The sequence below is a fragment of the Sorex araneus genome, chromosome 2 (genome assembly GCF_027595985.1).
Source record: "Sorex araneus isolate mSorAra2 chromosome 2, mSorAra2.pri, whole genome shotgun sequence".
Taxonomy (NCBI): domain Eukaryota; kingdom Metazoa; phylum Chordata; class Mammalia; order Eulipotyphla; family Soricidae; genus Sorex; species Sorex araneus.
Window position 1 is genome coordinate 56812296 of NC_073303.1, and position 11538 is coordinate 56823833.

The 11538-nt window shown below is 47.1% G+C and overlaps 1 protein-coding gene across 1 annotated transcript in view; it reads right to left on the reverse strand.

The window, feature by feature from the left end:
* The window catches only part of BPNT2 (3'(2'), 5'-bisphosphate nucleotidase 2), a 31830-nt gene extending 21821 nt beyond the window's left edge, over positions 1-10009 (reverse strand). The window contains exons 1-2 of the mRNA XM_055126801.1: positions 9369-10009; positions 1083-1245 (exon numbers count right to left, since the gene is read on the reverse strand). Coding sequence (XP_054982776.1) covers positions 1083-1245; positions 9369-9752 — 547 coding nt within the window. The 5' untranslated portion in view covers positions 9753-10009. The remainder of the gene's footprint in view (positions 1-1082; positions 1246-9368) is intronic.
* Between the last annotated feature and the right edge of the window lie 1529 nt (positions 10010-11538).

Here is an 11538-nt window from a genome sequence, read left to right on the forward strand (position 1 = left end):
AACAATGAGAGCTAATTTAAAAGAGGAATTGAGTTTTGGGTTTTTAAGCAAATTACCTGGTCTATTCTTTCATCCCATTACTTAGAACTTAGTATCCTCATCTGTAAATTAAACATTAACTACTCATATTTATGAATTAAAATTTAATTATAGAACTGAATTTACCACACAAGTTACTTAGCAGAGTCCCTGTACAAGGGATGTGCTCATTAAATTGAAGCCCTATTATCAAATCAAGCTAGTCAGTTTAGGAAAAATGTTTTAATATAAATAAAATCTTCAGCATTCCGTACTATGTTCTCTGTTACTGCAAAGTAATATTTTTTAATTTCAGTTACTATTAGACATACACACACAGTGTATTCTCCTATTCTCCAAAGAGTTACCACACTGAGTATCTATAATGAGTCAAGTTCAGTGCTTAAAGCACTGAAAAGAAGCATCCACACTGGGATCATTACTACCTAGGAGAAAAAGAAATAAGCCACAACTTTAGCATATACACCAAGAGTAGAGAAAAGCAGGAATTAAATATCTCTGCATAACAAACAAGGCATGAAGAGAATCCACAGACTACCTAAGCACACACACAGACACACACACAAAGAGGGGGCAGATGCAGTAATTCTCTGCTTTGTCACTTGCTCTCTGGAGGCCTAAATTTTGAATCCCAATGACAGATATAGTATGTAGAATAAAACTTGTATTTTCAATATCATGAATAAATATTGCAGTCAGGCTTGTATACACCTTAACATATGAGTATATAAACATGTGTCCAATACGATCCATTTTGTTGTTTCAATTGTTAAGATCTTCCCTTCATTAAAAATGAGTCGCAAAAAAAAATCACTGATAAGAGTATGTCATATGACAGCAGTCTGGGGGGATAAAAGTGTTCAGAGTATCTGACCCAGTCCAAATATCACACTTCACATATAAAGGTTTGTCCACTTTAAAACCTAACCGGAAAGGCTGTTTCAGACTGGTAAAACAACTACTACTACATATATATCATCTGGTCCCATTTGGGTTCTGAAATAAAATGGCAATCCAAAATTTGAGATCTATTTTAAAATTACCTGTATATTCCTGGGTAGCATCAAGTGGGTCAATCCAGACAGTAACACTTTCTGCTGGTACCTCTTTAGGGGTGGTTACTTCCTTCAGAATATCCTCAGGAATTTTACGATCCCAGGATATAACTTCCTGATCAGTTGCATCCACATGTTCCTCAGTATTTATCTGCATCAAAAATAGATGATAGTTTAAAAGTTTGAAAAGAAAAAAATTACTCCTTCAAAAAACACAAAAGTGAAAAACATTTCAGAAAAAAACACTTCCTCATGCTGCACTGGTAGAAGTGGAATACGGAAGAAGTCCCCACTATTACTGCACAACTAGGTGCCTTTAGATCTAATATTTAGGCACTCAAATGTTGGCTTATGTATGTAACTGTTACAATCTCTTGATTAGTTAAATCTACTGATTATATAATGAACTCCTTTGCCCCTTGTTAGAGTTCTGCCTTTAGGTTTATATGTTTTCCATCCCTTCTAACTCTGTTTTAAAGCTAAAGTGAGTCTCCTGTAGGGAGCATTATAATCGGGTCGAATTCCTTTATCTATTTCTCTACTTTTTTTTAGTGTCTTCTTATTAAAGAATTTAGTTCGTTTTCAAGTTACGAGATATAAAATATGTTCTAGATATAAGAGTATATTCTAAGTTGGTAACTATAATCACATATAAAAACTTCACTTTCTTTGACTTACTGTCCCAAGAATACATGTCTTTTAACTCGTATTACAAGTGATTTACATGCCAGTTATACTACAATATAGATATTTTCTCCTTTAACAGTGGAATTTCATGCTTTCATGCCTTTTTGTCTCTAAAAATTATCTTTGAGGGGCTGGAGCGATAGCACAGCGGGTAGGGCGTTTGCCTTGCACGCGGCGGACCCGGGTTCAAATCCCAGCATCCCATATGGTCCCCTGAGCACCGCCAGGAGTAATTTCTGAGTGCAGAGCCAGGAGTAACCCCTGTGCATCGCCAGGTGTGACCCAAAAAGCAAAAAAATAAATAAATAAATAAATAAAAATTATCTTTGAGTCCTAGTAAAAATAATCTTAGTAATGATAAGAGAGTTCATTTCTCTGTGGAAGTCTTTAGATTTTATTTCAGAAGGAAAGATCTTTGCACACTTTTCTCATTCTTAATTTTTTTTCCATTTATTCATTTGAAGGACTCTTAACAAACGATGCTTTTTAAGTTCAGTTCTTCTTTCTGCATGTTCTTTTGTTGATCTTCCACTGTATTCCTCATTTCATTCAATTAATTTTCATCTCCAAAATTTATTTCTTTTTATTTTTTTGCTTTTTGGGTCACTCCTGGTGATGCTCAGGGGTTACTACTAGCTCTGCACTCAGGAATTACTCCTGGAGGTATTTGGGGAACCATATGGGATCCCAGGGATTGAACTGGTGTGGGCCCGGTGCCAAATAAATATCATTCCAGTACCTCATCTCTGAAATTTCTGTTGGCTCTTTCCCCCCCCCCCCCCCGATTTCTTCCTTTCTACTTGAGACTTTGTTTTTTTGGCTATTTGGGTCACACCCAGCGATGTACAGGGGTTACTCCTGGCTTTGCACTCAGGAATTACTGCTGGCAGTGCTCAGGGGACCATATGGGATGCTGGGAATCATTGCTTGCAGGGCAAACGCCCTACCTGCTGTACTACAGCTCCAGCCCCTGAAGAGTCTTTTTATGTTCATGTTATTGTGACCCAAAAACGTGACCCCCAGGAAATAAAAGGTAGTTCCTGGGTTTAGAGTACTGTAGTAATACTGAAACTCAATGTTGTCTAAATAACTGATGCATCTTGTAATCAATATTTTTGCCTAGAGAGAGAACAAGAGAACCTAGAAGAGACAAATGAATGTTAGACTCTTATGATCTTCCAAGGCTGAACAAGAGGACTCAGTACCAGAACGGATCAATTATTATAAAGAAATTGCAAATATTAATCAAAAATCTCCACAAAAATATGGGCCCAGGTGGATTTACCAGTGCGTGGATTTACTTCCACACCTTTTAAAAAAGACCTACTTTGATCCTTCCCAGAAAGCTGAAGAAACAGGCACCCTCCCAAAGAGTTTCTATAAGGCAAACATTACCATGAAACCAAAAGCTGACAGACACACCACTAAAAAAGAAATCTACAGACCTGTATTTCTGATGACTATGAATGCAAAGATCCCAACAAATCTGCATCCAACAAAACATAAAAAGATCACATACTATGAATAAGTGGTATTTATTCCAGGGTTACAAGGATGGTTTAATATACAAAAGTCTACAGGCATAATGCGCCATATTAATACAAAGGAGAAAAATCTCATGATTATGTCAACAGATGCAAAGAAAGCATTCAACAACACCCAATACCCATTCAAGATTAGAACTCTCAATAATACAGAGATAGAATGAGCCTTCCTCAATACAGCTAAAGGCATTTACCACAAACCCACAGCTAGCATCTTACTCAATGGAGACCAATTGAAATCCTTCCCGCTAAGAACAGGCACAAGTCAAGTTGTACACTTTCACCACAGTTACTCAACGTAGTACTGAAAGTTCTGGCCATAGCAATTAGGCAAAAAAAGATATTAAGGGCACCCAGAATGGAAAAGAAGTAGGACTACCACTACTTTCATACGACAGGTTACTGTACTTAGAAAACCCTGAAAGACAGCAATAAATAAATAACACCCAAGGACAGCAGAGGCAAGGGCCAGGTTGGAAGCCTGCCTCATGAGCTGGGGGAGAAGGCAGCTGGGACAGAGAAGAGACCACTGAGTCAATGATATTGGAGGGAGCGCTCGGGATGGGAGATGTGTGCTCCCAACGCCCGGCACAGCAGATGCCAGTAAAATACTTCTGGACTAAAACTGTTCTTCACAGATGTAGTTTCCACCTTCCTCATAAACCTTCTCACTCAAGCTACCATCCTCCCTGATCACCGCTGCTCTCACAGTCCCTAACAAGGAGTTCAAGACCAGAAAGGACAATACTAGTCATAAAACAAGTCAGTTACTATGGGGTTAAGGCTTTTGATTCATGCCTTAATTTTCCAATTACTGCCTTTTTCTTAACTCATTATAGCCTATAACTTTGGATATAATAACTCAGAGGAAAGCTCTACACTTTAGGCATTTTATTAACATTTTCTGAATGGATAAACATCACTATACTTGTCTTACTCCCACCATTCCTGGTTCCTTTTACTATCAACTACCATCTCTGAATATACTAGTATAACTGTTTTATTAGTATTTGGAAATGCCATAGCAAGGTTCCATCTCAGTAACCATGTTCCCTCAAATTCATTGACCTTTCCCATACATCAACCCAGTCGTGTTTCTTAAATGTGCAATTTTTATAAGACTTGTCTTTATTCAGTCTTTCATCTCCTTCCATTCTCTTCCAGTTTTGCTTCCTTACTTCCACTAGCAAGATCAAACCATATAGCAAGATCTCATGAAGTTCAACAATGACCTACAGACAGAACCGTTATTAAGAGTATGTGCTCTGGGTGGGAAGGAAAGTGGGGACACTGACGGTGGGAAATGTGCACTGGTAAAAGGATGGGTGTTGGAACACTGTATGACCGATACTCAACCATTAACAACTTTGTAACTATATAGTTCATGGTGGTTCAATGAAAAAAAAAAAGTTTCTTTTTTTCAAAAGACATGTGTTCTATAATCTTATTACCTGAATTTAAATTCTACCTTAATTTATGTGACTTACCTCAATTAGTCATCTAATATTTGAGGTGCAGTTCTCCCTTTATTAAAAGTGAATGATAAACTTATCTTCATCATCACTGTCATCCCATTGTTTATTGATTTGCTAGAGTGGGCCCAGTAGTCTCCATTCGTCCCAGCCCTGAGATTTTAGCAACCTCTCTTTACTCATCCTTCCCAACGGTGCCGTACTGGAGGCTCTTTTAGAGTCAGGGGAATGAGACCCAGCATTGTTACTGTATTTGGCATATTGAATACTCCACGGGGAGCTTGCCAGGCTCTGCCATGCCTAGTAGAACCATACAAGGAATAAACTTGAAGATTAAAACAAGTGGGGGCCAGAGCGGTAATACAGTGGGGAGGGCATTTGCCTTGCACTCGCTGACCCGGGTTCAATCCCCGGCATCCCATATGGTCCCCCCAGCACCACCAGGAGTAATTCCTGAGGCAGAGCCAGGTGTAACCCCTGAGCATCGCTGGGTGTGACCCAAAAAGCAAATAAATAAAATAAAAGGAGCAGAACAGTGACAGACCCAACAACTTCAGCATTTTGTTGAGGCCAGTACGGGTGCCATTTCCTTCCTGGCCAAGGGCGGGGAGGGGTGCAGACGCAGCTCAGTGGTAGAGAGCACTTGCCTTGCCTTGCATGTACAAGGCATCAATTCCCAACACAGGGAAGAGAGACAGGAGAGGGGGGGGAGGGGTCAACCCCCGGCATCCCACATAGTACACCAGCACCACCAGGAGTGCGTGGCTGACGAATGTTGGATTTGAGTCAAGAATAACCCACAGAGCATTGCTGGGTGTGACCTCTAAACAAACAAAATGCTGTAACTCTTAGTCTGCACTGTGGGAGCAAATCCACTCCAAAATAGTTACCTCCAGCTTTATTTTCATCACTATCCACAACTTATGAGAAACAGTCATACAAATGGCTGAAGTTTTTAATTTACCAACAATAAAATCAAGCACTTGCCAGTGTGTCTAGGAAAAGGCTGCCCCTGGTCCCAATACCCTTAACATGCGAAAACACTGCAGACAGGAAATCCAGGATTCTCAGCCAACCCTGAGCTTGGACAACACTCCCTGCCCTAAAATAAGGTTTCTCAACCTGCGGACCATTTAAAAAGTTAGGTCTGGTAATTCACTGGCATGGGGGGGGGGGGTGGCTGTCCAGTGACTGTACTATGTCTACCCTCTGCGTGCCACTTTATGACCAAATCAGGTATTGTGAAATCTCTCTGAGAAGCAAAGTAGTTCTCTAACAACATGGTCTCTCAACCTTCTCCCAACTGTGGCCTCCTTCTGGCCTTGTTCCCCTCCTGTGGGCCCCGTCCTACCAGGCCAGCCAGCCCCCTGGCCTCATGACGTGGTCCCCATGAAGCAATTTTCACCCGTGACCTAGGGGCTCTGAGCCAGGAAACACTCTCTAGACCAGGGCCTCTGCAAAGTCGTCCGCTCAGCAAGTTTGTATGCGACTCTAGAAATACAGGAAGTGGGTACACAAATCCAACATTGACGAATTACTATTTAATTTACTAATTAAAGTAACTTATCCTACATTTTTATGATTTTGATGCAATAATCCATCAGTCAAGCAGCTAGGCTGTAGGCTGACCCTGAGACCCCTAGGAGAGTTGCACACCCTAACCCCATAGACAGAAAGGCCCTGGGGGGAAAGGGATACCCTCTCTGTCTGCTCAGGGAATATGGGTAAACAAAGACCATCACTAACTTCTTAATGCAAACTTTCTTCTTTTTTTTAAGACTTTTAAGTTGAATCACTGTGTGGATTTCAGTCTACAAACTTTCTGTAAGAAAGAACACTAAGTGGACAGTAGGGCATTGGCCTTGCACACAGCCAACCTGCATTTGATCCCCAGCGTCCTTATTCTCCGAATCCCACCAGGAGTAATTCCTGAGTACAGCACCTGGAGTAAACCCTGAGCAGTGCTGGGTGTGGCCCCAAAATAAAAATAAATTAGTAAATAAAATGAACTATGTGACAGGATCTTTTTTTACTAAAAGACTTAAAAAGCAAAGCTTTGAAAACCAGAAATTTAAGATTATTTTGGAGAACTTCGGGGGCTGGTTGGGGAGGAACTATATCTAAGTCTCTACTTAGACAATGGACTGACGTCCCACTCAATGTGAATCTCTGCCTAGGTGGCACCATTCGGTTTCTGGCATAGTGACAGAGGAAGACAGCTCAACGTGACACTCTCCAGTTTAACACTGTATCCATGAACATAACCTCCCCCTCCCAATCATCAACCAAAATGAACCCCAAAGCAGCACATACAAACACTCGGACACGCACAACTATGTTCCATCGAGGCAGAGACTCTACATCTGCAACTCCGAAAACTTAGCTTGTGCATTTTAGTAAAATGCAGCGCGAACCTTTGGCAGTCAGCACCTCAGCAATGACCAGTAAAGGACAACACAAATGCAGAATCTCACAGAAGTTATCCAAGGCTGCTTGGTGGGGCTGAAAATACATGCACACACAAATATATTCAGCAACTAAAAATGTCATTATCTTTTTTCTTTTTTTTTGCTTGTTGGGTCACACCCGGCAATGTACAGGGGTTATCCTGGCTTTGCACTCAGGAATTACTCCTGGCGGTGCTCAGGGGACCATATGGGATGCTGGGAACCGAACCCAGGTTGGCTGCGTGCAAAGCAAATGCCCTACCCGTTGTGCTATCGCTCCAGCCCCGTCATTATCATTTTTTTTAAATTTGTACTCTGCTTGTTATATTTCACTATTAATGCTTTTATGCTTCTACAATTAAATGTTTTCACTGAGACACAAGTTTTGAGTCACCTTATGAAACACTCAAGTGAGCTTGAGATGAGTATTTCTCTGCCTTCTGCAAGTGTGGCCCCGTCCTGCCAGTTAGCCCCCTACTCTTGTGGTAGGGTCACCCACTTACGGGATTTTTACCTATGGCTCTCCAGGGCTGTTCTGAGGGCCCTCAGGGGGGGTTGAGAAATGCTACTTGAGGTAACTCAAAGAAACTGTGGAACGGAGTGCCCCGAGAGTCAGATTTCCCATCTGTAAAGTGGACATAAATAAAATTCACCTCAAGGGGCTGGAGCGATAGCACAGCGGGGAGGGCATTTGCCTTGCACGCGGCCGACCCAGGTTCAATTCCCAGCATCCCATAGGGTCCCCTGAGCACCGCCAGGGGTAATTCCTGAGTGCAGAGCCAGGAGTAAGCCCTGTGCATCGCCAGGTGTGACCAAAAAAGCAAAAATAAATAAATAAATAAATAAAATTCACCTCAAGCTTTTGTGACAATTATGTAAGTTATTTCTGTGTGGTATGTGAGCACCTACAACACACTCAATAATGACCACTATTATAACTGTTATACCTCGACTTCTTAAAAAAAAAATCCTGTTTCTTCTACAAACTCTTTTAAGACCTTGCGATTCAAAGAAGTGAGGAGATGTTTTACAAGCACATCTTACTTGTAGATGCAAATACGAGATAAGTATTTAGAATGACAACACAGAGTAGAGAAAAATAAATGTTCCGCTTTGATTTGACATTGGAAAATTACAACCACTACCAGCAGTTCACAGCGTGAAAGCTGGTGTTCCTGATGCCAATAAAAAAGGGCAGGAAGAGAAAGGAAACAAAGCAACCAGCAAGGCCCACCCGAAGGAGGCCACACCGGACCCGCAACTCCACAATGACAATACGCTCCTACTCTCCCAAGCACCAACAGCAGGACGTCAGACCGGTATGATCCAAACACGGCAGGGTTCGGTTTCACTCTTTAAATTGATGATTTATTAATAATAAACTAATAAACTCCCACTGGAACCCGGTTTCCTACCCGGGAGCCAAGATCCGCGACAGCGGAGCGCTTTCTCGGAACCAGGAGCGCGGCGTTTCAGGAAGCTCCGGTCACTGGGAAGCTCCCACGGACGGAGGAGTCCCACAAGCATTAACAGTAACAAATACAGATTCAGACAAGACAGGCCGGAGCGTCCTTAGGAATGTGTCGGCGCGGGGGTGGGGAGAGGAGGGGGCGGAGGAGGGGAGAGGTAGCCCCACGCTGCAGCATGCGGGAGGCCTGGGTGCAGGCCGGAGCACCGGGCCTGGAGCCATCCCAGGGCTGTGTGCACCCCACCACCTCAACCCCCGCCGAGAAATAAAATAAATAAACGTTTTTAAAAGGGGGAAACGTCCATTCCTTCTTTGAAACCTACTCCCGACCAGGGCAAATGGTGCCTATTTTTTGTGCGTGTTCCCCGAAGTGATCGGCGGCTGTGCAAGGCTGCTGCGGGCTGGGGCCCACGCGCCGAGAAAGGGGTCCCCAAGTGCGTGCCCTCGGGGGGCGGGGGTCCCCAAGTACGTGCCCTCGGGGGGCGGGGGTGCCGGCCCGGGACCCGCGGGCGCGAAGGCGGCTCCGGAGCCCGGCCGGCGCCAGGGCCCGCCGAGTCCCGGGGCCGGGACCCGCAGCCCGCTGCGGGAGGCCCCCCGGGGACCAGCCGGGCCCGGGTGGGGGGAGGCTGCACGCTGGGGCCGGGACCCGCACCCACCTGCACGCTGGGGAAGGCCGTCTTGAGCAGGTAGAACATCTTGCGGTTGGACAGCACGTCGCCGCTGGTCATCTTGTCCTCGGCGCCCTCGCGCGTCTTCCCCTTGGACTTCTCGTGCAGGACGTTGCTCTCGCGGACGCGCCGCACCTCGGCGCCGCCGCGCACGGCCGCCAGCACGGCCACGGCCAGCATCTCGCGCAGGTCCACGGCCGCCGCGCCCGCCGGCGCCGGCCCCGCCGCGCCGCCCGCCGGCTCGCCGCCCAGGCCGAAGAGGCCGAAGCGGCCGGCCAGGAAGCCCGAGTAGAGGTGGTAGAGCACGCCGAGCCCCAGCAGGCAGAACACGGCCACCCCCAGCGGGGACAGGCGGATGCCCATGGGCGCCATGGCGCGCGCCGCCGGCCTCCCCGCGCCCGCCCGCCCGCCCGCCGCGCGCTACACCCGCGCCCGCGCCCCGCGCCCCGCGCGCCCCATGGCGCCCGCCGAGGAAAGGCCGAGTCCCGCCCGACGCCCGCACTCGCGGCCCGGCGCGCGCCCCGCTCTCCCCGGGCGCCGCGGGCCCGGGTCCCCGCGCTCCTCCACGTTCGCCTACGGCCGCGAGGTGAGAGGGGAGCGTGGGTGCGTATCCGGGTTACGCGGGGGCGGGGTCAGGGGGCGGGGTCCGGAGCATCCTCCCCGGGGCGGGGCCTCAGGTTCTGAGCAGGGCCAAAGGGTAGCTCCTCCCCTAGGGGCGGGGCCTCTCGCCTGCATCTGTGTGGGGCCGCGGGAGGCTCCTCCCCCTCGGGGCGGGGCCTCTCGCCTGCGTCTGCGCAGGGCCTCGGGAGGCTCCACCCCTGCAAGCTGGACCTCTCTCCAGCTTCTGCGCCGGGCCGGTGGGAGGCTCCTCCCCTAATAGGCGGAGCCTGCAGGGGCTCCGCTCCTAGGGGCCGGGCCTCTTTCCGGCTTCTGAGCAGGGCCGAGGGAGGCTCCTCCCCTCGGAGCGGGGCCTCCTCGCTGGCGTCTGCGCGAGGCAGGCTGGAGGCTCCACCCTTCAAGGTGGGACCTCTCTCCTGCTTCTGCGCGGGACCTGCGCGCGGCTCCTCCCCTCGGGGCGGGCCTCCAGCCTGCTTGGACGAGGGGCCGGCGGGAGGGTCTTCCCCTGGGGGCGTGGCCGGTTTCAGGCTCCTCCCTTCGAGGCGTATCGGCGGGAGGCTCCTCCCTTTTGAGGGGGCGGGGCGGCGTCAGGCCCCTCCCCTAGGGGCGGGGCTTCCCTCAGGCTCCTGCGGGAGATCGGGGCGGGCTGGTAATTCAGGGATTTCAGGTCTCCCGGGGGCGTTGCTGAGCAGCTTTTCACGCTCTAAGATCGGAGCGCTACGCGAAGTTGCACAAAATCTCCTTGGATAAGCAAATCTGTGGCTGGCACGGAGCTCTTAGGACCGGCTAGGCTTCCCACCGGCTGGGAGTTGAAGGGAGAGCTGAGGTGTGTTTGAGAGATGCACGCGCCTTTCTCCGGGGACTGCACATCGCTTCCGAGTTGGAGCAGGGAGGCTACCGGGACCCAGGGAATTTGTCTCGGTTCTGTTCTCCCGTTGGGATCTAAATACTTCTTTTTTTTTTCCTGCCTATGTGCATGTTTTCCCCATACCTCCTCCAACAAGAATAAGCTATCTGCTGTGCAGCTGCAAAACAAGTCTTTTATCTAGGGCTTTCGAAATGAGAATCACGCGGGACTTCCCTCGCTGCTGAGATCCTTTCTCGCAGAGACTGTGAGGGAAGAATTGCCCGAGTGGAAACGCCGGCTTGTTACAAAAGCTTTCCCCGGCTAATTTGCCGGGACAATTTTGGAGCCTCATTATAGCCCCTCCCACATCTGCTTGCCAAAGCTTGTACGTGCATAACTGCCTTCCACTCTCATTCAGCAGTAACAGTGAATACTTACTAAGCTTTAATGAGATTTGTAATAAGTGTTAATAAGTTTATATAAAGCTCAAAAGTGAATATTAAGTCGGGCGGTATCAGTCTTACAGTTGCTATAAAAAATCAACTTCAAATGAAGTATAATTTTATCATTTGTTGTCAGAAGTCATTAGTTTAAAATGGGTTTTAGCGACCTTAAACACTTAACGTATACAAAACTGGATACTCAGAGCATCCAATTCATAAGCAAATCTTTAGAGACAGCCTTACCTTTACT